Source organism: Oryctolagus cuniculus, chromosome 1 (genome assembly GCF_964237555.1).
Source record: "Oryctolagus cuniculus chromosome 1, mOryCun1.1, whole genome shotgun sequence".
NCBI lineage: Eukaryota > Metazoa > Chordata > Mammalia > Lagomorpha > Leporidae > Oryctolagus > Oryctolagus cuniculus.
This window is the reverse complement of record NC_091432.1, coordinates 68,965,461-68,989,740: the sequence shown is the minus strand read 5'-3', so window position 1 is coordinate 68,989,740 and position 24,280 is coordinate 68,965,461. Positions and strand designations below refer to the sequence as shown.

Sequence of the window (24,280 nt, the reverse complement as noted above, 5' to 3'; positions counted from 1 at the left end):
TCATTTCAAAAGTATTAAGTGGTAAAATGATAATAGTTTGAATATACTAGTTTAAATAAACTATATTTAAAATTAATTTCACCCATTTATTTTGCCTTTTAAAAAATGAGGTTGCTGGAAATTTTTAAATTATATATGTGCCTCACGTTATATTTCTATTGTATAGAGTTAGTTTAGATTTCCTTTTTACTTTTTTTAAGATTTATTTTTATTTATTTGAAAGGCAGAATGACAGAGAGGGAGAAATAGAGAAAGAGACCTTCCATCTGCTAGTTCACTCCCCAAATGGCTCCAACAGCTGGGCCTGGGCCATACTGAGCCAGGAGCCAGGATCTCCATCTGAGTCTCCCACATGGCTGTCAGAGGCCCAGGGACTTGGGCTATCTCCCTCTGCTTTCCCAGGGACATCGAAAGTGGAGTGCTGAGACGCGAATCAGTGCTCTGATAGGGAATGCTGCAGTCACAGGGATGGCTCCAGTGTAGGTTTTTCTGTTTTGTCATTCAGTTGCATCTGTCATTAGATGACATGAGAAAATAAGAGAGTACAGCAGAGGTTTTAGAGGAGAGATGAGGTCATAAGGATGGATAAGTGAGGAGAGATTTGGAAGGTAGAATCTGTGGCTGTTTATGATAATTTTGAGTATAGAGGGATTGAGAGAGGGAAGATCTGGGAAAGTTACTTTTTTCTACTTTGGGTTTGTTGGCAAGGTAACAGGGCTACATAAAGCAGAATGAGTGTGGGAGCAAAGGAAAAGAAGCAAAGTCAAGAAGAAGAGTCTAAATGGCTCAGGTTAGTTCAGTGACTGGGAAGAAGGGAGGCCAGCCTCCACATTCTGCTCAGGTTCTGTGGCTCCTGCACTTCGCGCTCCTGCCAGGTGCGAGCTGAGGTGCAGGGCCTTTGGACTAGCAGCTGGATCAAATGGGCAGGAGCTGATTTAGCCCAAACTATTGGTCCCCTTTTTCTCCTTAAAATGTAGAGCTTATTGGCTTAAATGAATGATTGAGAGGAAGTTCTGATCAAGGTAGATTTTCAAAGCAAAACAAAGATGTAAATCTCAGATGTTATGAAGAGGCTTCCATAAATGCATGGAACATGGAATAAAAAGATGATGTTATCTTCTGTCCTGATCGGGCTGGGTAGGCTCTGCAGGAGAAGCTGTGGAATGTGGCTGCCCCTTTATATTTGAAGCAGAGTGATTTGGCCTCAGCAGCAGCAAAACAGGTAAGTTTATTGATACCTCCTTAAATATAGGTCTTTGTCTAGGATTTATCTATTCCAAGGCAAAGGCAGTGTCCCTCCTGGGATTCCAGGCCTCTGCAGGGGTCTCCCTGATTTCAGATTATGACGGAACTTAGTGATAGGAAAATAACAGAATTAGAGCATGGGGTACAGGTTTTGGAGTCAGGGGCCTAGATTGTAATCTCAGGTCCACTTGAATTTGTTGGGTAATATGTAGTATAACTTACCTTCCCTGGAATTTTCTTCCTCTGTTACATGTGGCAGTTGAATTCAGTGATTTCTAAGATTCTTTTGTGTTCTCATTAAAATTTCATAAATGCTATTATGAATCTTTCATCTAAAAATACGGTTTATCTCGTTTTGAAGTTGTTTATAGTTTTAGCTTGTACCATCTCTTGAATGTTGAAAAGTCTTTAAGTTTTTGCTTAGTTCATTATATAGCATTTAATTTAAATTCTTTTGAGTTTATTTTTTGCTAGTCCTGAGCAGTTCACCTTCATTTTTTTTTTTGTTTGTTTTTTGTTTTTTGTTTTTAAGATTTATTTATTTGGCTGGTGCTGCGGCTCAATAGGCTAATCCTCTGCCTGTGGTGCCGGCATCCCAGGTTCTAGTCCCGGTCGGGGTGCTGGATTCTGTCCCGGTTGCTCCTCTTCGTGTCCAGCTCTCTGCTGTGGCCCGGGAGTGCAGTGGAGGATGGCCCAAGTGCTTGGGCCCTGCACCCCATGGGAGACCAGGAGAAGCACCTGGCTCCTGCCTTCGGATCAGTGCGGTGTGGCAGCCATTGGGGGGTGAACCAATGGAAAAGGAAGCCCTTTCTCTCTGTCTCTCTCTCTCACTGTCCAATCTGCCTGTCAACAACAACAACAAAAAAGATTTATTTATTTGAGAGGTAGAGTTACAGACAGAGAGAGGGAGAGAGAGAAAGGTCTTCAATCAGCTGGTTTACTCCCCATGTGGCTGTAACAGCTGGAGCTGGGCTGATCCGGAGCCAAGAGCTTCTTCTGGATCTCCCATGTGGGTGGAGCAGCCCAAGCACTTGGGCCATCTTCTACTGCTTTCCCAGGGCATAGCAGAGATCTGGATTGGAAGTGGAGCAGCTAGGACTGGAACCCGCACCCATATATGATGTTGGTACCTCAGGCTTAGCCCATTATGCCACTGCTCCGGCCCCTCACCTTCATTCTTAGGTACTGGGACTTGGTGAGCTCCTGTGAATCATGTCTTTTAGACAGTGAGTCTGCATATGACGCAGTGATTATGAGCCTGTAGGAAGCTAATGATGGCAGCTGTGAGTGTTACATTACACTTCACTAAATGATTTCAAGTCTATTATAAATGATCCTTACAGTAATCCCACTAGACAGGAATAAGTATTAAGTGCATTTCATCAATAAGGCTGTTAAAGCTCAGCAATGTTAAATTTGTAGCAAAATCAGGACTTAGTACCCAGAATCCTCGGATACTCCTGATCTCTTACCGAGTTTAGATTCTCTCTCAGACCTGATATGTGTTTTACTGTTGGGGAGAGGTGGAATTTAATGACTAGAATCCAGAATGAGGCATGCTGGCACGAGTGGGATAAGGGTTCAGCAGTTTGGAAAGAAGAGAGCAAGGTAATTACCATTGTTACACACCAGATACTGTGCTAAACACTTTGCAAATCCCATTTCCTACTTAAAAAAAAAAGTTTATTTATTTAAAAGTTTCTACTTACTTGAAAAGCAGGGAGACAGAATAAGAGAGAGACAGAGACACAGAAAGAGGTAGAAATCCTCCATCCACTGGATGACTTCCCAAATTTGGAACAGCTGATTCTGGGCCAGGCCAAAGCCGAGAGCCTGGAACTCCATCATCTCACATGAGGATGGCAGGTACCTAAGAACTTGAACCATCATCTGCTGCCTTCCAGAGGCACATGAGCAGACTCGGAAACAGAAGTGGGACTTGATCCCAGACACTTTGATATGGGATTTGGGCATTCTAAGTGGTGGCTTAGCCCACTGTGCTTCTATGCCTACTCTCCCTACTTCACTCCCAATCTGATACTTTAAATGTTTTATGATGTTTCTGCTGTTTCTTCCCTTTTTACAGAAAGGGAGAACTGAGGCACTATATAATTAAATGTCTTGGGGTCATTTCTGTAATCCTAAGGCTTTCAAAGGCAGCAAGCACAGAGGGAAAAGAGAAGCATCTTTTGGCTAGAAAGAACTGATTCGGATAAAATTGAGCTGGAATTTTACAACTTGATCTGGGCTCACAGACACTGTTTTTTGTACTTGTTCCCTCTCCAAAGTCTGTCAGAGCAAGCTTATAGAATGGTCTACCTGGATGACTAACATGTGGCTAACATGTCCTGAGACTTAGTTCTTGGAAGACTATTTCTTGGGTTTCTGTACGTAGTACCTGTAAACAAACAGTTTCCAATTTATAGTATTTTGACATAGTTTTTTGACTTTATAATAGAGTGAAGGCAGTACACATTCAGTAGAAACCTTACTTCGAATTTTGAATTTTAAATTTTAATTTTTTCCTCTGGGATACTGATATGTACTATGCCCTGCTGTCATGTTGCTGGCAGTAGTAGTAGGCTGCAGCTCCCAGCCAGCCATGTGATCAGCTGTTACTCTACTGTGTACCGTGTTGCTAAGCTATGCTGTTGGATAGAACAGGTGTTTTGAGTGCATTTTTGGCTTAGGATGTTTGCAGCTTACAATGGGTTTATCAATTGTAACCTCATATTAAGTTGAGGAATATCTAGTATTTCATTTGTTCCCACAGCACAGGAAGTTTGATTTAGGGTAAACAAATGATGCCTTGTAATTTTTTTTTCACTTTTTAAATTATAATTTCTAAAAAGTATTTTTAATTGATACATAGTCACACATATTTATGAAATACAAATTGTTTTGCAGTTTTATCAGTGATTAAATTTTCATATCTTTACATCAGCAATTAAGGTGATTTTACTACCTGATAAGTTATTTTTTAAAAAATTGACAAACTATTCTCTTTTGACAAGACAAACTATAATAATTTCTCTCAGAACTTGAAAATCTCTATTCATAGAAATTTCAAAAAAAAAAAGGCCAACTCAGAGTTTCACCCAAAATGATTGTTTTAATTGTAGAATTATTGTAGAATTCTCTAATGCTCTCATGAGACTGTGATATTTTTACTGATTGTTGACTACTTTCTTTTCCTTACAGATCATGGAGGAGACCTACAAAATGGAGTTCATGTACAGTGGTGTAGAGAATAAGCAGGTGGTGATTATACATCACATGAGGCTGCAGGCCAAGGCTTTGCAGCTTATAGTGACAGCACGGACTACTCGAGGGTAAGATGTGGGGTTGGCAGAAAGTGTGGCATTTTATTGTCAAAGACACTTCTGAATGCATTCAGAGATTTCAGAAATGTTAAATGATAAGAAAAATGAATTTAGGGAACGATTAGCTAAGGGACATGCAATCTATTCATTTTAAAAAGGTTTTCTAAATTCTGTTCTTGAATAAAATTAGTCTTGGAAATCTAATTGTGTCTCTCCCTTGCTAAAACCTACGCTAAGTTGTGTTGCTTGGTAGAGTGGGTGTACGTGACCTCAGCACAGCACAGGACTTCCTCTGGTGATAAGGACATTCTGTTTAGCTCTACTTGATTGGTTTTGTCAAGAATTTAGTTCCAGGAACTTTTTTTTTTTTTTTTTTTTTTTTTTAAGATTTATTTATTTGTTTGAAAGGCAGAGTTACACAGAAAGAGAAGGAGAGCAGAGACAGAGAGGTCTTCCATCTGCTAGTTCACTCCTCAGATGGTCGCAATGACTGGAGCTACGCTGATTGAAGCCAGGAGCTTCCTCCGGGTCTCCCACGCAGTTGCAGGAGCCCAAGGACTTGGGCCGTCTTCTACTGCTTTCCCAGGCCGTAGCAGGGAGCTGGATCGGAAGACGAGCAGCCGGGATTAGAACCAGTGCCCATATGGGATGCTGGCGCTTCAGGCCAGGGCATTAACCTGCTGTGCCACAGTGCCGGCCCCATATTTTTATTTTTAAAAATATTTATTTCATATACTTGAAAAGCAGAATGATTGAGGGGGTGTAGGATGAGAGAGCATACTTCAATCTACTCCCCAAATGGCTGGACCAGATGGAGACTAGGGACCTAGAATTCTATCCTGTCACCCATGTGAGTGGCAGGAACCTAAGCACCTGAGCCATCATCTGCTTCCTCCCAGGTACATTAGCAGTGATTTGGATCAAAAGTGAAGGAACTGGGCCTGAAATCAGGCACTCTGATACCGGGTATGTGTTTCTGAAACAGCAGCTTAACCTGCATGGCCACAGTGCCCACCACTATTTATTTTTAAAAATTTTTTTGGGGGCCAGCACTATGGTGCAGTGGGTTAACACCATGGCCTGAAGCACCGGCATCCCATATGGGCACCGGTTCGAGTCCCGGCTACTCCTCTTCCGATCCAGCTCTCTGCTATGGCCTGGGAAAGCAGTTGAAGATGGCCCAAGTGCTCGGGTCCCTGTACCTATGTGGGAGACCTGGAAGAAACTCCTGCCTCCTGGCTTCGGATCTGCTCAGCTCTGGCCGTTGAGACCATTTGGGGAGTGAACCAGTGGATGGAAGACCTTTCTCTCTGTCTTTCCCTCTTCACTATCTGTAACTCTACCTCTCAAATAAATAAAACCTTTACAATTTTTTTCTTTGAAAGCCAGAGACAGATTAGAGAGATCGTCCCTCTGCTGTTTCACTCCCCAAATGCCTGCAATAGCCATGATTGGGCAATGCTGAAGCCAGGAGCCTAGAATTTTGTGTGCATTTCCCACATGGCTGGTATGGACCCAAGTATTTGAGCTATCATCTCCTGCATCTTCAGGTGCAATTTAGCAGGAAGCTAGATCAGAAGCAGAGCTGGAATTCCAGCCAGGCACTCAGATAGGGAATGTGGGCATCCTAAGAACTGTCTTTTAATTGCTGCACTATGACCCTTGTCCCTGAAATGAGATACTCTTAAAATGAGGCTAAGATGCTGGTGTTGATAGTGTAGCAGGTTAAGCCACAGCAGGTTAAGACGGCAGTATCATCCCATTTGAGTGTCGGTTCAAGTCTCAACTACTTTACTTCCCATCCTGCTTCCTGCTAATGTGCCTGGGAAAGCAGCAGAAGACAGCCCAGCCCCTGCCATCCACATGGGAGACCTGGGTGGAATTCTGGACTCCTGGCTTTGGTCTGGCCCAGGTCCAGTCATTGTGGTCGTTTGGGGCATGGACCCGTGGGTAAAAGATTCCTCTCTGACAACTCCACCTATCAAATAATAAATAAATAAATAAATAAATAAAATAAATAAATATTTAAAATAAAATGAGACTTAGAAAGTCAAGATAGAGAGAGGAATATCATCTTTGTGTTGGGAAAATAAGCAACAAAACCTTTTCTCTTTGTGCATGAAAATTTACCTCGGGTCCAGCTTTGTGGCATAATGGGTTAAGTCGTGTATGATACTGGCATTCCACCTGGGTGCCAGTTCAAGCGCTGTCTGCCCCATTTCTTTTTTTTTTTTTTTGACAGGCAGAGTGGACAGTGAGAGAGACAGAGAGAAAGGTCTTCCTTTTTCCCGTTGGTTCACCCCTCAATGGCCCCTGTGGCCGGTGTGCTGCAACCGGCGTACTACACTGATCCGAAGCCAGGAGCCAGGTGCTTCTGGTCTCCCATGCGGGTGCAGGGCCCCAGCACTTGGGCCATCCTCCACTGCCTTCCTGGGCTGCAGCAGAGGGCTGGCCTGAAAGAGGAGCAACCGGGACAGAATCTGGTGCCCCTACCGGGACTAGAACCTGGTGTGCCGGCGCCACAGGCAGAGGATTAGCCTATTGAGCTGCGGTGCCGGTTTGCACCATTTCTGATCCAGCTCTCTGCTAGTGGCCTGGAAAAGTAATGGAAGATGGCCCAAGTCCTTGGGCCCCTGCACTCACGTCGGGGACCTAGATTAAGCTTCTGGCTCTTGGCTTCAGCCTTGCCCAGCTCTGGCCATTGCAGGCATTTGGCAAGGAACCAGCAGATAAAGCTGTCTCTCTTTCCCCCTGTCTGTGTAACTCTGCTTTTCTAATAAATAAAATCTTTTTTTAAAAATAAAGGAAAAAGAAAATTTACCTTTGGTTAACTTTCTTGGTTCGTTCCCTAAAATCCTGTTAGGGTTACCTCTATGAGTAGGCCCCACTGCTACTGGAAAAATGATCTCTGAGTGAATTGCCTCTGAATCAGAAGGAAGTATGAATCTCCGGATGCAGGCACCATAGCTTTGGGCTTCCTTCAGTGCAGTGATTGTTGTAACCGGGCATAACTCTCTTGAGGACCCTGGCAGCTGTGTTTGTAGAGTTGTTTCAAGAGATATTAGCACCCAGCGAGCATGAGGCTCCTGAGCTAGGATGGTCTTCACATCTGCCTAACATAGAGCTCATCTTCTTATACCTGAGCTGTCAGACAACTGTGAGGACCCTTCCAGGACTCCTGCACTTAGGGAACGTGACACTGCACTACTGCCTGCAAGCTTTGCTTCTGGCCTGTGTCCTCGGTGAATCTGCTACCGACTGTGGACGGTGACAGTCTTTGGTTTTGAATGTTTGCGGAGTCTATTGGGCTCTGCATTGGTTTAATCAGGTGTCAGGATCCTGACAGGTACTTGACTCTGGGTCCATGAGGAGCGCTGTGTTTCTCTTTGGGGTCATGTGTGATGTGCCATGTAGGCCCAGGTCCCCAAGACTTCTGGTCTTCACTCCTCACATTGCCCATTTCACAAGCAAGCTACTTATTTCTTTTACATTTCTTTTCTATAGAGTTGACCCCTTATTTGGGATGTGTGAAAAGTTTTTACAAGAAGTGGACTTTTTTCAGAGGTAAGTATTTCCTAACTCTGCTGGTTTACTGTGTCACTTATGCAAGAGAACAACCTAGGCAACAAGAGCAATCGCCAGCTGTGTTCCTGGGTTATGCCGTTCAGCCAATCTCTCATCTGAGGCTCTGTGCCCTAATTTGGTATTTTCTTTAATGGTGTATAAACTTCTTTGAAGTCCGAGTTTCAAAAGTAAACATACAGCTGAATAATAAAAACATCAGCAATCAGTTGTGCTCAGCAGTCAGCTGAGCCATAAAAAGATAAGTATTATGAAGAAAACTTCTACACTCGGTTGGTGAAAAAAATCAGGACTTCTCTGTTTTTTGACCAGTTCTTAAAATTACATACTTCTCCATAAAGAGTTGTTCTGTAATTCTGAAGGTAACTTTTATTATATGGATTAAATATGTTCTCATCGAGTTGTTTTTGAAACAAATCAGTTTAAACCAATGTAGTGGATGAATGGAAAGCTTGGCAGAGAAGTGGGAGTTAAGGTAGTGATCAAACCCATTGTGTGCTGGCAGTATAATACTGCAAGGCATTTATGAGACATTTAAACACTGGATTTAGTCTGATAATTCATTTCTTTTTTTAATCAGAGATAAAAACCTAATTCATTATATAATGTATCTTATCAATTTACATTTTCAAGTATTCAGGTAATGCAGACCCAAATATTTTCTTTTGTGGCAATAGCACACTTATGAATTGAGCTTCAAAGACAAAGAAAAAGTCATATAAAATAACTGATACACTGTTCTGCCCAAAAACATAAGAACTGAGACTTAACACTGGGAGAATTCATTTCTTGAGCCATTGTCCGTACCCTCATGAATTTTACCTCTCCTGATATATTTATGACACTACAAATCTATTCTTTTTTCATTGGGGTGATCTCTTTTTGTAGGGCTAAGTTGCATATACCACCCTTCACCTGTAGGTGATACTCTGTGGCACATTTAAAATCCTGGCTTCTTTTTTTTTTTTTTTTTTTTTTTGACAGGCAGAGTGGACAGTAAGAGAGAGAGAGAGAGAAAGGTCTTCCTTTGCCGTTGGTTCACCCTCCAATGGCTGCTGTGGCCGGTGTGCTGCGGCCAGAGCGCTGCGGGTGGCACACCGAGCTGATCCGAAGCCAGGAGCCAGGTGTTTCTCCTGGTCTCCCATGCGGGTGCAGGGCCCAAGCACTTGGGCCATCCTCCACTGCCTTCCCGGGCCACAGCAGAGAGCTGGCCTGGAAGAGGGGTAACCGGGGCAGAATCCAGTGCCCCCACCAGTACTAGAACCTGGTGTGCAGGCGCCATAGGCGGAGGATTAGCTTATTGAGCCACGGCGCCAACCATAAAATCCTGGCTTCTTAGGTGAAATAAGTTCATGCCTTAGTTTTGATTTTAAAGTCTGTTTTTACATAGTTGGGTTGAAGAGATTTTCAGAATGGTGACAGTTCTTCCGAGTGTCTTGTCTGTTGGTAGCCAGAGCTGCACATCTGTTCTTTTCTTTTAGATTTATTTTATTTGACAGGCAGAATTACAGAGAGGGGAAGAGACAGAGGTCTTCTTTCCATCTGCTGGTTCACTCCCCAAATGGCCATAATGGGCCGATACGAAGCCAGGAGCCAGGAGTTTCTTCCAGGCCTCCCATGTGGTGCAGGGGCCCAAGCATTTAAGCTATCTTCCACTGCATTCCCATGTCGTTAGCAGAGAGCTGGGTCAGAAGAGAAGCAGCCAGGACACAAGCTGGCACTCATGGGATGCCAGCGCTGCAGGCGGAGGCTTAACCTACTACACAACAGCGCCGGCCCCTGCACATTTGTTCTTAATTCAGTCTCTGAGTCTGAATGGATATCACCTCACCAGGGAATTTTCTTTTTTTTTTTTTTAACTGTGCCCTTCCACAAGGCAAAGTGCTGTGGACTCAATCTGAGCTGTAAATAAGTTACTTGACTTTCTGAGTCTCACTACAGCATCATCTCTTGTTTACTGTATGTCGCCAGAAACTCAAACAGTCCTTGGCATTTGATAGGCCCCAAAAACATACCAGCTAAACTAATTATCAAGCCTTTAGCATGAAGATAATTGTATCAGTATACAGGATTTCTATTTAGAGTAAATAAGTTCATGTAAAACACTAGTAACTCACACACAGTGTTTGCTTAATAGTTAGAGGCTCTTACAATGATCACACGTCACTGAGGCATCATGTTTGAGTGCCTGTTTGTCTGGGTCGTGAACTCTGAGCTCTTCCTACTTTATCACTCTTCCTGTGTTGAGGCTGGGCAGTTGTTTGGGGCTCAGCTTCTGGTGAGTGATGCAGTCAGTTCCTTCTGTTTGCTCCCCCAGGTGTTTCATCGCTGACTTACCTCATTTGCAGGACAGCTTTGTAGACAAACTTCTTGATCTTATGCCCCGCCTCATGACATCGAAACCTGCAGAAGTGGTTAAAATTCTACAGAACATGCTCCGACAGAGTACCTTCCTGCACCTCCCCCTTCCAGAACAGGTCAGGGTCTGTTACTCCTTTAAGCCAAATCTGACCAGGTAGTGAAAACTGTTCACCTTAGTGAGCTTCTTGGATCAGTGGAGCAGCTGGGCTAGGGCCCTTCCTCCGATTGGCTCTCTTATGCCCATCCATTGAGCAAAGAGCATGTTTTGTTGCCCAGGGATGACCTGGCTTTGGAATCATTGCATTTTCTCCTGCTTACAGATCCACAAAGCATCAGCCACTATCATTGAGCCAGCGGGTGAGTCAGACAACCCTTTGCGGTTTACATCTGGGTTGGTGGTGGCCTTGGATGTTGATGCAACCCTGGAACATGTGCAGGATCCTCAGAGTACAGTAAAGGTTCAGGTATGCTGGGTTTTGGTCCCTGTGGAGCTTCCTGACTGACCTTGTGTTAAACATTGAACTTAGTGCCCCTGTATTCCCTACCTGAGGGACAGAAACTGGGCAGGGAGAAGAGAGGAGCCTCTGTGGAAAAGAGCCTGGGCTTGACTCCCACCTCTGCTGCTGAATGTGGTCTGGAGCCTGATACTTTAAACCTGAGCATCAGGTTCTGAAACTGACAAATACAAATAGTTGACAATGAAATGAGGTGAAGTATATGAAGCTTCTACTACCCGGGAGTATTTGCTAAATGACAGAGCCCTTTCTCTGCTGACAATGTGAAAGGAAGAATTGGTCTTTTAATACAATAAACTATAATAACTAAGTCCTTTTCAGGTGACAGATGTGTCGGTTAGCAAACAAAACATATGGATGGGCAAAAAGAAGTATTTTTTTTTAATTTTTTTTTTTGACAGGCAGAGTGGACAGTGAGAGAGAGAGACAGAGAGAAAGGTCTTCCTTTTGCCGTTGGTTCACCCTCCAATGGCCGCCGCGGCTGGCGCGCTGCGGCCGGCACACCGCGCTGATCCGATGGCAGGAGCCAGGTACTTATCCTGGTCTCCCATTGGGTGCAGGGCCCAAGGACTTGGGCCATCCTCCACTGCACTCCCTGGCCACAGCAGAGAGCTGGCCTGGAAGAGGGGCAACCGGGACAGAACCCGGCGCCCCGACCGGGACTAGAACCCGGTGTGCCGGCGCCGCAAGGCAGAGGATTAGCCTAGTGAGCCGTGGCGCCGGCCAAAAGGAAGTATTTTTCCTAAGTGAGGTAGATATGAGAGATGTACTAGGGATACTAATCAATTCAGGGAATCTGCAGTTAAGACCCACAGTTTGACCTCAGCCACCTGTCCGTTTGTTCACGTATTCAGTAGTGCTTACTGTGTTAGGCATGCGAAGTGCTGAGGTTCCAAGGTAAAGATATCACTGTTCTTGCTCTCAGGATGCTCACCGTTTCACTGAGAGACAGACAAATGGACAGGCAATTATAAAAGAGAAATTCAGCATGCTGTGGTGGAGGCTGAGGAGGAAAGGTTTTGTGGAAACACGGGTCCAGGGGTGGGATCTGAAAGGAGGAATTAGCACTACGAAGGAGGTGGCAGGAGGCATTCTAGGCAGAAGGGAAATGAGCAGAAGCAGGGCTGCAAGAACTGACAGGCAGGCTGACTGGGGACGGAGCCACAGTCAGCAGCAGGCAGGCTGACTGGGGACGGAGCCACAGCCAGGAGCAGGCAGGCTGACTGGGGATGGAGCCGCAGCCAGGAGCAGGCAGGCTGACTGGGGACGGAGCCGCAGTCAGGAGCAGGCAGGGAAGGTACATTGCAGATCACGAGACCTATGGGGATCTAATTCTGAACTAGTGACAAAATTGGACTGTGGTTTTTTTTTTTTTTTTTTTTTTTTTTTCATATGAGTGGTTCTCTACCCCAGCTGCACTTTAGAACTACTCAGAAAGGGTTAAAAAGTACTGATGAACACACCTCAGCCCACCAATTAAATCAGAATCCTGGGAGTAGGGCCCGAGGGTATCAGTATTGTTTTGAAGAGCTCACTGGTGGTTCTGATATGCAGTCAGTGGTTCTAATGAGAATCACTATTTTACAGTGTCCCTGAACAAAAGTTCACTGACCAGTTGAGCATAAATGAGATTGCAGGCTGATTATTTTATGTGTCATATGCTAGTCTCACTCCTGAAAAATCCCCTCTGAAGCACTTCCACTACACGTGTGGACAGAATATTTTCATGCTCTACAGATGGGGAGGTGGGAGTGCACTGTCCCATTGTGACAGCTCCAGCAGCTTGGAAGTGCTCCCCAATTTCACCACACACTCTGACTTCCTTCTCTGTTCTAGGCACTGCTGTAGGTGCTAGAGATGTAGCAGGACACAGGCCTCAGAGATTACATGGCGTGATTACTTTCTCTGCTAAAATAATGTCGAGCTGGTTTTTAAGGCAGGCCCTCAGGAACTCCACTCATTGATACCTTTGTTAGTCCAACCCAGGTTCCTGATTATAGCTAATTATAAGATGTGCTGGGAACTTGAGTTGTTCTGAAATTGAAGATACAATTTATAACGGCCATTCCCCTCCACCCCTACTTTTTTTTTTAAGATTTATTTATTTGAAAGGCACAGTGACAGAGAAATATTCCATCTGCTGGGTTACTCCCTCAAATGGCCACAATGGCCAGGGCCAGGACAGGCCAAATCTAGGAGCCTGGAACACAATATGGGTCTCCCAGATGGGTGGCAGGGGCTCAAGTGACCCATCTTCTGCTGCCCTCCAAGGCGCAGTAGCAGGGAACTGGATCAGAACCAGAGCAGCTGGGACTTGAACCGGAATTCCAGTATGTGTTGCTGACATCACAGGCAGTGGCTTAATCTGCACCACAACACTGGCCCCTTCCCCCCAACCTTGGGCAACAGATTGCTTTTTCCTTCTTTATGTTTTTAACAATTTTGAAAGGCAGAGACAGAGTTGGGGAGCGAGAAAAAGCTATCTTCCACCTACTAGTTCACCCCCCAAATACTTTAAATGCTAGGGCTGGGCCAGGTCAGACCAAAGCCAGGAGCCCGGAATTCAATCCAGGTCTCCCACATGGTGGCAGGGACCCAAGCACTTGAACCATCACTGTTGCCTCCCAGGGTTTGCCATCGCAGAAAGCTGGATTCAGGAGCTAGACCCGGGAATCGAATTCAGGAACTTAGATATGGAATGTGAGCATCTTAGCTGGTAGGCTAACCACCTGCAGCCTCTTACATGCCACTTGGTGATGGATGCTAGGCCGTGATACGATTCAAAGCCAGGATGAAAGAGTCATTCTGACCATTCTTATGGGGGTGCCTGTGAAGAATAGTCACAGTCAGGGTTAATATTCTTACCTGTCCTTGTACTTAATAGAGACAGTGTACTTCTGCCATTCATTTATCAGAAAATCAGGAAACATTTACTGAACACCGCATAGTGTTGGGGCAGCAGGGATCATTGAGATGTCCACAGTGTTGCCATCCCCTTAAGGAGCACACTTTTATGAAGACTAATGTCATCTTTTTGTTCTGGAATTCACAGTAGTTGGCACAGCCCATTTCATTAAAAGCTCATCTACCTTTGGGGACAGCAGTATGTTGTAGCGGGTAAAACTGGCTCCGGCAGTGCCAGCACCCCATATAGTTACTGATTCAAGTCCTAGCTACTCTACTTCTGATCCAGCTCCCTGCTAATGCACCTGCCAAAGCAGCAGAGGATGGGCCAGGTGCTTGGGCCCCTGTGCCTACAAGGGAGCCTTGGGCGAAGCTCTTGACTTTGGATGGGCCTAGTTCTGGCTGTGTTGGCCATTTTGGGGGAGTGAACCAGCAGATGGAAGATAGTCTCTCTGTCTCTTCCTCTCTCTCTCTGTAACTCTGCTTTTCAAACAAATAAACCAATAAATAAACCTTAAAAAGAAAAAAGCTCATCTACCTTCTACTTCTTTTTCTCATTTTTTGCCCTTTTCAGGTCTTATATCCAGATGGCCAGGCTCAGATGATCCACCCTAAGCCAGCAGACTTTCGGAATCCTGGCCCTGGGCGGCACCGTCTCATCACTCAGGTGTACCTCTCCCACACTGCCTGGACAGGTGAGGCATCGATGGGCCAAGGTGGACAGGAAAATAATGTGCCTGAATATCACGCACACTTTGTAGCATTTGGTTTTTGTAGTTTGGAAAAACATAATTGGATCATGCATGCTGAGGATTGAATTTCGTTACTTAACGAGTTTGTAAGCTCCAACTGGGTACATTTAGACTAATGTGCTTTGACTGTAAATAACATGATTCTGTTAGAAGGTGTACATATAGGAAATTAGAGCAGAATCTCAAGGCAAGAGCCCAGGGCTGCTTGCCAGGAGACTCTTTAACTGTGCCACTTACGATGTGACCTTTGTCCAGGTGTAATGGATTCATGTTACTACAGCAAAATACCAGAAAAACTAACTTTACCAGTAAAAAGGTTTATTTGGCTCATAGTTTGGGAGGTTCAAGTCCAAGATGTGTTGGCCTCTGATGCAGGAGGCAATGGTAGGGCATGGAGTATAGATAGAGGACGGATCACACTGAGACAGGAAGCAGAGCAGCTGGGCGCAAGTCAGGCTTTTTGATTTATTTATTTTAATTCATTTATTTTTATTTTATTTGAGAGAGAGAGAGAGAGAGATCTTCGGTTTGCTGGTTCCCTGAACAGATGTCTGCAACAGCCAGAGCTGAGCCAGGGCAAAGCCAAGACCCCAGAAGTCCATCCAGGTGTCTCCTATGTGAAAGACACAGGAACTTGGTTCATCAGTTTGCTTACTAGGGTGCACATTTACAGGAAGCTGGAATTGAAGTGGAGCTGTGACTACAACTCAGGCACTTCATCAGCCTTCTCTAGAACTACCTCCTGAGGGCACACCCCTGGGAACCTAATGACCTCTCACCTTGACCTCATTAATTGGATTAAGTCTCCACTCTCTCCCAGTGGTGCCATCCTGGGGTCCAAGCCTTCAACAACTGGGCCTTTGGAGGACACTGAAACTAGCACCTAAACTGTAGCAGCATTCCTTGAATCTATTTCCTTATCTTCAAACTGAAGATTTTTCTTTTTTTAAGGTTGTGTGTTTAGTTGCACTGAATTAAGGACATCCAAATTCACTGTGTTCCTGGGCTTTGCAGTTGCCCTTAGATTTATGAATGGCTGTCTCCCTTCTCTGTAGAAGCTGTGTGGTTACTAGATTAATTGCTTTGGTTTATAAGGTGGGTTCAAATTCTCTTCCAGCTGTGGATTTGGGCACTTAGTCACTTAGAACCTCCTTGAGCCTCCAGCCATTCTTCAGAAATTGTAACAGGATGGGCATTGCAGCACAGCAGGTGAAGTTGCCAATTGGGAATGCAGCATTCCTTATCAGAGTTCCATTTTGAGTGCCGGATACCCTGCTTTTGATCCAGCTTCCTGCTAATGCATCCTAGGAGGCAAAAAGTGATGGCCTGGCTGGCGCCATGGCTCACTAGGCTAATCCTCCGCCTGCGGTGCCGGCACCCCGGTGTACAACTTTTGAATTATAGCGGCTTTCCTCCCCATAACCTCCCTCCCACCCACAACCATCCCATCTTCCACTCCGTCTCCCATCCCATTTTTCATCAAGATTCATTTTCAATTATCTTTACATACAGATCAACTTAGTATATACTAAGTAAAGATTTCAACAGACTGCACCCACATAGACACACAAAGTATAGAGTACTGTTTGAGTTGTAGTTTTACCATTAATTCACACAGTACAACATATTAAGGACAGAGATCCTACATGGGGAATAGGTGCACAGTAATTCCCGTTGTTGATTTAACAGTTGACACTCTTATTTATGATGTCAGTAATCACCCGAGGCTCTTTCATGAGCTGCCAAGGCTATGGAAGCCTCTTGAGTTCACCAACTCTGATCTTATTTAGAGAAGGCCATAGTCAAAGTGGAAGTTCTCTCCACCCTTCAGAGTAAGGTACCTCCTCGTCCTCCTTCTTTTTCTTTTTTTTTTTTAATTTATTTGACAGGGTTATAGACAGAGAGACAGAGAAAGTTCTTCCTTCCATTGGTTCACTCCTCAGATGGCTGCTACGGCCGGCGCTGTGCTGTGCCGATCTGAAGCCAGGAGCCAGGTGCTTCTTCCTGGTCTCCCATGCTGGTGCAGGGGCCCAAACACTTGGGCCATCCTCTGCTGCCCTCCCGGGCCACAGCAGAGAGCTGGACTGGAAGAGGAGCAATCGGGACTAGAACCCAGCGCCCATATGGGATGCCAGTGCTGCATGAGGAGGATTAACCAAGTGAGCCATGGCGCTGGCCCAGTACCTCCTTTATTGATGGCCTGTTCTTTCCGCTGAGATCTCACCCAGAGATCTATCTTTCTTTTTTTCTTTTTTTTGCCAGGCAGAGTGGACAGTGAGAGAGAGAGACAGAGAGAAAGGTCTTCCTTTGCTGTTGGTTCACCCTCCAATGGCTGCCGCGGCCGGCGTGCTGCAGCCGGCGCACCGCGCTGATCCAATTGCAGGAGCCAGGAGCCAGGTGCTTTCCCTGGTGCTCTCCCATGGGGTGCAGGGCCCAAGCACCTGGGCCATCCTCCACTGCACTCCCTGGCCACAGCAGAGGGCTGGCCTGGAAGAGGGGCAACCGGGACAGAATCCGGCGCCCCAACCGAGACTAGAACCCGGTGTGCCCGTGCCGCTAGGCGGAGGATTAGCCTAGTGAGCCGCGGTGCCGGCTCACCCAGAGATCTTTCATTTAGGTTTGTGTTTTTTGTGTGTGTGGGTTGGTTGGTTTGTTTGTTTTTGCCACAGTGTCTTGGGCTTTCCATGCCTGTGAAATTCTCATGGGCTTTTTAAGCCGGATCCGAATGCCTTAAGGGCGGATTCTGAGGCCAGAGTGTTGTTTAGGGCATTGGCCATTCTATGAGTCTCTGTGGATCATTCTCTCCTTTATACTTCTATCAATTAATATTTGCAGACACTGGTCTTATTTTTGTAATCCTTTTGATACTTAATCCTATCTTTTTGATCAAATATGAACTTAAACTGATCACTTTAACAATTAAGATGGCATTGGTACATACCACCTATATAAGATTGAATTGGAATCCCCGGGCACGTTTCTAGCTTTACCATTAGGGCTAAGTCCTAGTGAGCGTGTGCCGAACTGTACATCTCTGCCCTCTCTTATTCCCACTCTTATATTTAACAGGGATCACTTTCAGTTAATTTTAAATGCCTAAGAATAATTGTGTGTTAATTAAAGAGTTCAACCAATGGTATTAAGTAGAACAAAAAAATACTAAAAGGAATAAAATAGTAAGTTGTTCCTCGACAGTCTGGACAAGGGCTGACCAAGACATTGTTTCTCATAGTGTCCATTTCACTTCAACAGGTTTCCTTTTAGGTGCTCGGTTGCCACCCATCAGGGAGAACATATGATATTTGTCCCTTTGGGACTGGCTTATTTCACTCACCATGATGTTTTCCAGATTCCTCCATTTTGTTGCAAATGACTGGATTTCATTTTTTTTTTAACTGCTGTATAGAATTCTATAGAGTACATATCCCATAATTTATTTATCCAGTCTTCTGTTGATGAGCATTTAGGTTGATTCCATGTCTTAGCTATTGTGAATTGAGCTGCAAAAAAAATTGAAGTGCAGACCGCTCTTTTATTTGCCAACTTAATTTCCTTTGGGTAAATTCCAAGGAGTGGGATGGCTGGGTTGTATGGTAGGGTTATATTCAAGTTTTTGAGGAATCTCCAAACTGATTTCCATAGTGGCTTTACCAGTTTGCATTCCCACCAACAGTGGGTTATTGTCCCTTTTTCCCCACATCCTCGCCAGTATCTGTTGTTGGTAGATTTCTGTATGTGAGCCATTCTAATCGGGGTCAGGTGAAACCTCATTGTTGTTTTGATTTGCATTTCCTTGATTGCTAGTGATCCTGAACATTTTTTCATGTGTCTGTTGGCCATTTGGATTTCCTCTTTTCAAAAATGTCTATTTAGGTCCTGGCCCATCTCTTAAGTGGGCACAGGGTAGACATTTTTAGCAGAAGTGTTTGCTGACTGACAACTTCTTGTCCACTAAGATAAGGTCTGTGCTGCACACAGCCCCGAGGCCCGAGAGTGGACAGCACAGGAAGAGTGTGCTTCTCTGGTAGAAGAGGGGGCCACCTGTATCTTTGTGACTCCTTGTCCTGAGGCTGGCAGGCCTTGGCAGAAGACCATTTTTTAAAAAGCTCTCGGCCGGCGCCGCGGCTCACTAGGCTAATCCTCCACCTTGCCGCGCCGGCACACCGGGTTCTAGTCCTGGTTGGGGCGCCAGATTCTGTCCTGGTTGCCCCTCTTCCAGGCCAGCTCTCTGCTGTGGCCCGGGAGTGCAGTGGAGGATGGCCCAAGTGCTTGGGCCCTGCACCCCATGGGAGACCAGGAGAAGCACCTGGCTCCTGGCTTCGGATCAGCGCGGTGCGCCGGCCACGGCGGCCATTGGAGGGTGAACCAACGGCAAAGGAAGACCTTTCTCTCTCTCTCTCACTGTCCACTCTGCCTGTCAAATAAAAAAAAAAATAAAAATAAAAAGCTCTCAACTACAGGGAACCCAGAGAGGCCTGGGCAGGGGGCAGCTAAGAAACATCACCTTTGTAGCCTCACAGGATTCAGGCTGGGAAAGTGTTTTTTTGTTTTGTTTTTGTTTGGTGAGGGTGAAGGGAGGGATGGAGGCAGATGAAGAAATGTTCTGGAAACCCTTCTGCTTCTAACTCTGATGCTGCTTTTATGTGACCGTTCTCTACACCCTGGCAGTTATGCACACTGTAGAGGATTTCTTTCTTCCTTCCAGAGCCGTGCCAGGTGGAAGTAAGGCTGCTCTTGGCCTACAACTCCAGTGCTCGCATCCCGAAGTCACCCTGGATGGAGGGTGGTGAAATGGCCCCCCAGTTGGAAACCAGCATCGAGGGCACCATCCCCTTCAGCAAGCCTGTGAAAGTGTACATCATGCCCAAGCCTGCTAGGCGCTGAGGCCCACGCAGCCCGCACTGCCACGGCCCACAGGCCCTTCTTCGGGCTCATAGGGAGCCAGAACCTGGAGCACTTCACCTGGAAATGGTGTGTAGGCATAAGATTATGCAGCCTTTTCTGTCTCATCTGGTATCAAAACAAGATAAATTATTTTGAATTAAAAATCCAAAATATTCATCTGTGTTTTTTTCCTGCTCATAAAATAAAGTGAGGAAACACCAAGCTATTCTAGTTGCTGCTCCTTGAGGAAACTCATGTAAGTTCTGCATTTGTACCACATGCTTACATGCTTGTGCCTCAGGTGGGAGGCACAAAGATCCAGTTTCTCAGCCACCTTCAAAGAACTGGTTATTTGAGCCACGGTTCATTTCTTAAAGTGACAGCCTATTAAAGTGAGGGCCAATTCTACAGCAGCGTTAACAGCTGTCCTTTTTCACCATGACAGTTTCTGAAGGGCCTTAGATGTCCCTTATCTTGCTAAGAGGCCTCTTCCCTAACTCGGGCAATAGCTAGGCCAAAGACTGAATAGGAAGAGAATGAATCATTTTCATCCCTGAGGGAAATTCTTGATCTTGCCTGCTTATCCTTAGAACCTCTGTGGCTTTAAAATAATAATAGAGAAGAGCCCTATTTCAGAAAAGAAATCAGCATTACGGGAAAGAAGGATACACTGTAAGAAATAAGGTCATTTCTCCCAGATCTTGTAGGAACTGGAGCTGCATCTGAGTTGTAGGTACAGATAAGATGTAGAAACAGTAATCCAGAGAGCTCAACTCTGTTAGGGCTTGTGATGTCTTCTTTACCTTTACAAGTGTTTGTTTATTTGAAAGGAAGAGTGACACAGAGAGAGGGAAAGACAGAGATCTATCCACTGGCTCTCTCCCCAAATGTCCACAACATGCAGGGCTGGGTCAGGCCAAAGCCAGGAGCACTTGGACTATTGTTTGCTGTGTCCCAGGCAAGAGCAGGAAATTAGATCAGAAGTGGGGTACCTGGGACTCAAACCAGCACTCCAATAAAGGGATGCAGGTGTCCCTAGCAGTGGCTTAACCGGCAACGCCACAACACCTGCCCCATTACCTGTCATTTAATCCTCACAATAGCCACAGGAGGCTTAGTGTTTATCACTGGTGGGAAAACTAGGAAATTGTAAAGCCTGTATTCATTCAGACGAAGACTCCAAGTGCCCAAGTTGTGCTGCCTGTGGGGAAGCATGTGGAGGTTTGGGTTTGAGTGTGCCCCTAAGTTTGTGTATTGGAATCTTAACCACCAGTGTACTGGTGTTGAGAGGTGGGGCCCCGCCAGAGGGCATTGTTCCTGAGGGCTCTGCTCACATGAGTGAATTTACGTCACTGCCTGGGGATATTTACTGTGAAGGCAGGTTGTAAAAGCAAGTTGGCCTCTTGTACCCTCATTCTTGCCCTCTCTAGTCTGCCCATCTTCTGCCATGTGATTGCACAGCACGAAGGTTCTTGCCAGATGCCAGCTCCACGTTTTTGGACTTTCCAGCCTCCAGAAATGTGAGCCAAATAAGTTTCTATTCACTATAAATTATCCCGCTTTGAGTATTGTGTAATAGCAGCAGAAAACAAATTAAGACAAAGGGAACCAGCCTTCAGATGTTTAGCTCTCTGTGTCCGTTTCCTCATTATAAAACAGATAATTGTATCTCAAGGGTTGCTGAATGGGATGGAGTAAAAACTGCTTGGTGATTCTGAATCTGCAGCCAGTCTTGATCGTATTTGTTACTTGGAGAGCTTATATAAATAACAGCAATGTTATATTATTATTCAGAATTGAGGTTGGAATTTACATTTAGACATGTTTTGACTTTTGGTTTAATGTGTTTATTGCTTTGCCTGGCAGTGCAGCCTTTCATATGAATTAACTGAATTAACCCTCACAACTGTCATATGAAGTGGGCATTGTTATCATATCATAAACAAAGCCATTGAAGTTGAGAGAAATGAAGTAACTTGCCCCAGATCAGAGACTAATGACAGATCTGGGATTTTAATCCACGGGGCCTGGCTCCAGGAGGTCCTAGCTGCTATAGAGAATCAAGGAAGATCATCTCCAGGTTGCTGCCTTATCTAGCGTGCTCACCTGCTTTATACCTCTCAGAGATGTGGCTTCAGTGGGCTCTCATGTGTCAGTGAGATGCCCTGGAAAAGGTGCCTGCCCTTTTAAAGCTTGATTGAAGCCAGGCTGAATCACACCGTGGCTGTGACACGAATACGGCGTGGTGATCGCTGGTTTGCAGCATCACTGAAAACATTACAACCCTTAGCTGATAACACGCTGTGACCACAGACCCTTCAAATGGGAGAATATGCTGACTATTCTACACATATGGTGCACCCTTTTTATAAAAATCCTTTCAGGTTATCCCCGTTTGTTGGTGGGGAAATGGCATCTGAAGTAATGTCTGTCTCCTATGGGAAAAGCTGGGAACTGATCCTGTCTTAAAGTGTGGTTTGTTTTCCACCAATGATCGACACAGCCCTGAGGGACAGATTTTAACTTCCTAACAGAATCAATTTCTTTTTCCTTTTAATTTGAGGCAGAGAGGTGGGGAAGGGAATAGAGAGAATTCTCATCTGGTTCACTCCCCTAGCCAAAGCCAGGGCCTGGGAACTCAATCCAAGTTTCAAGTGGAATCTTAATCTCTGTGCTAAACATGGTCCATTCTTCACACGCTATCAGTAATTTCTCTAAAACCCAGATTTGCTCATGCCATTCCCCTGCGGAAGTCAGTTTACATGGATCAGCAGTAGTCCTGGGATAAAGTCTACATGCCCGTCCTTGAAGGTTCTTCATGTCCTGCTTATCTCCAGCGTTACCCTTCCTGTCCCAGACCATCCCTGTACCACTGCAGCCGAACAGAGTCACCTGTAGTTCTTCCCAGAGCTCCCAATGTTCTCTCACCTCTCGGCCTGTGATGTGCTAAGCCTGGGAATGTGCTCTTCACACTGTCTCCACACTTCACACTGTGGTTCCTTTCCTCGTTCTTCAGGACTGAGCCTCATTCTAGATCCTATCTGTATTTCCCGTGGGCTTGGAACATGGTCTGTAGAGTCCCACAGCCTCCCATCCACTGTATGAGGATATTTTTCATTGCGCTGCAGGCTGACAAACACAAATCCCTAAGGAAGTTAGGCAGGAAAGCAAAGGAATGAAGTAGCTTAGAGGAAGATAACAGACTGAACCATCAGAGATCACACTCTGTCAGAAGGCAGCTGCTGTTCATTCCACTTCATTTTAATTTGTACATGGTGTTTCCCCATCTTCCAATTTTTAATAAATGTTTATTTATCTGAAGGGTAGTGCCAGGGCTAGGACAGGCTGAAGCCACAGGCCTGGGACTCCAGCTGAGTCTCCCACACAGGTGGACTTGAATACTGAGCCAGCATCTGCTGCCTCCCAGGAGGTACATTAGCAGGAAGGTGGATCAGATGTGGAGCAGCTGGGACTCAAACTGGTGCTCTAATATGGGCTGTGGGTGTCCCAGGCAGCAGATTAATTGCTGTACCACAACATGTGTCCATATACAATTTAATAACCTCACTGCCAGATTCTTCTATGAAGTTTGTACCAATTTCTCTTTAATGTGGAGACAGCTCATATAGGAACAATGATTACACCTACACCTGATTCAACACCATTCAGCACCCACCTACATTATCTCACCTTGCCTTTGTCCAAAAAAAATTGCATCCATAGGGAAATAATTTAATTTCATCAAACATCCCTCCTAGGTATATAAGGGCTGCCTTTGTAAGCTGAGAGAACAGATCCAGAAAAATCATGTCATCTGACAAATGTAGAAAGCTGCAGCAAGGGCACTAAGCGGGACCTCCCCATATTTCAGTTCTGTGTGTCAGGTCTATGAGAATCATTCCCATGGGCCTCCAGGGAGAAAAGTTACATGCAAGAGATTAAGATGTAGTGTTGGGTTCTAATCCTGGCTCTGCCAGTAACTCGGTGGATGAGCTTGGAAAAAATCCCTTCACTTCCCATTTTGATTTTTTTTTATATGTGCTTATTTCAAACACAGTGACACAAAGAGTGAGAAACAGAGATCACCCATCTGCTGGTTCGCTCCCCAAATGGCTGCAAAAGCCTAGTCTGGGCCAAGCCCAAGTCAGGAGCCAGGAACTGTATCTGGGTTTCCCACATGGGTGGCAAGGCTCAAGCACTTGGGCCATCTTCTGCTATCTTCCAAGACACATTAGCGGGGAGCTGGATTGGAAGTGAAGCAGCTGGCACTTGAACTGATACTGTAATATGGGATATTGGAGTTGGAAGCAGCAGCTTAACCTGCTGCCCAACGCTGGTCCTGTTGTGAGTGTTTTAGGTTATCTTTTCTTGCCAAGCCACATCTTAAATGGCTGTGCAGCCTATAGGTTGGTTCCCAGTTAGATGCTTACTTGAACCAATGAGGTGGCGGGATCGTATGGAGTAAAAAGGAGCTTTTCAGGGCTTCTACTTTGACATCAACTGGAATGGAATAATTTTATTTAGTCATAGCTGTGATAAATACCTCACATAGTAAATATCTAGTTAAGAGCCACCAAGTAAATGTTTGTTAAGGGAATTCATGAACATTTCATTATTTAAGACTTGGCTTGTCCTCTCTTTGTGATGTCTTCCCTAATTTTCCCTCCATTCTGGTAAAGTAAATCAGTCTATTTTTTGTGCCACCACCGTACCT

The 24,280-nt window shown here is 45.2% G+C and overlaps 1 protein-coding gene across 2 annotated transcripts in view; it reads left to right on the top strand.

Moving 5' to 3' along the window:
• The window catches only part of INTS4 (integrator complex subunit 4), a 106,217-nt gene extending 85,203 nt beyond the window's left edge, over positions 1-21,014 (top strand). Inside the window, exons 17-24 of one of the 2 annotated variants that reach the window (XR_011389552.1) lie at positions 1,142-1,222; positions 4,447-4,577; positions 8,073-8,132; positions 10,468-10,627; positions 10,832-10,975; positions 14,505-14,625; positions 19,388-19,653; positions 20,997-21,014. Coding sequence is in view for 1 of the 2 variants with exons in the window: in XM_002708672.5 (XP_002708718.1) it covers positions 1,142-1,222; positions 4,447-4,577; positions 8,073-8,132; positions 10,468-10,627; positions 10,832-10,975; positions 14,505-14,625; positions 19,388-19,566 (876 nt within the window). In the remaining variant the exon portion in view is untranslated. Of the gene's footprint in view, positions 1-1,141; positions 1,223-4,446; positions 4,578-8,072; positions 8,133-10,467; positions 10,628-10,831; positions 10,976-14,504; positions 14,626-19,387; positions 19,789-20,996 lie in introns of those variants that run through there. The other variant, XM_002708672.5, reaches the window with a different exon arrangement.
• The last annotated feature ends 3,266 nt before the right edge of the window (positions 21,015-24,280 follow it).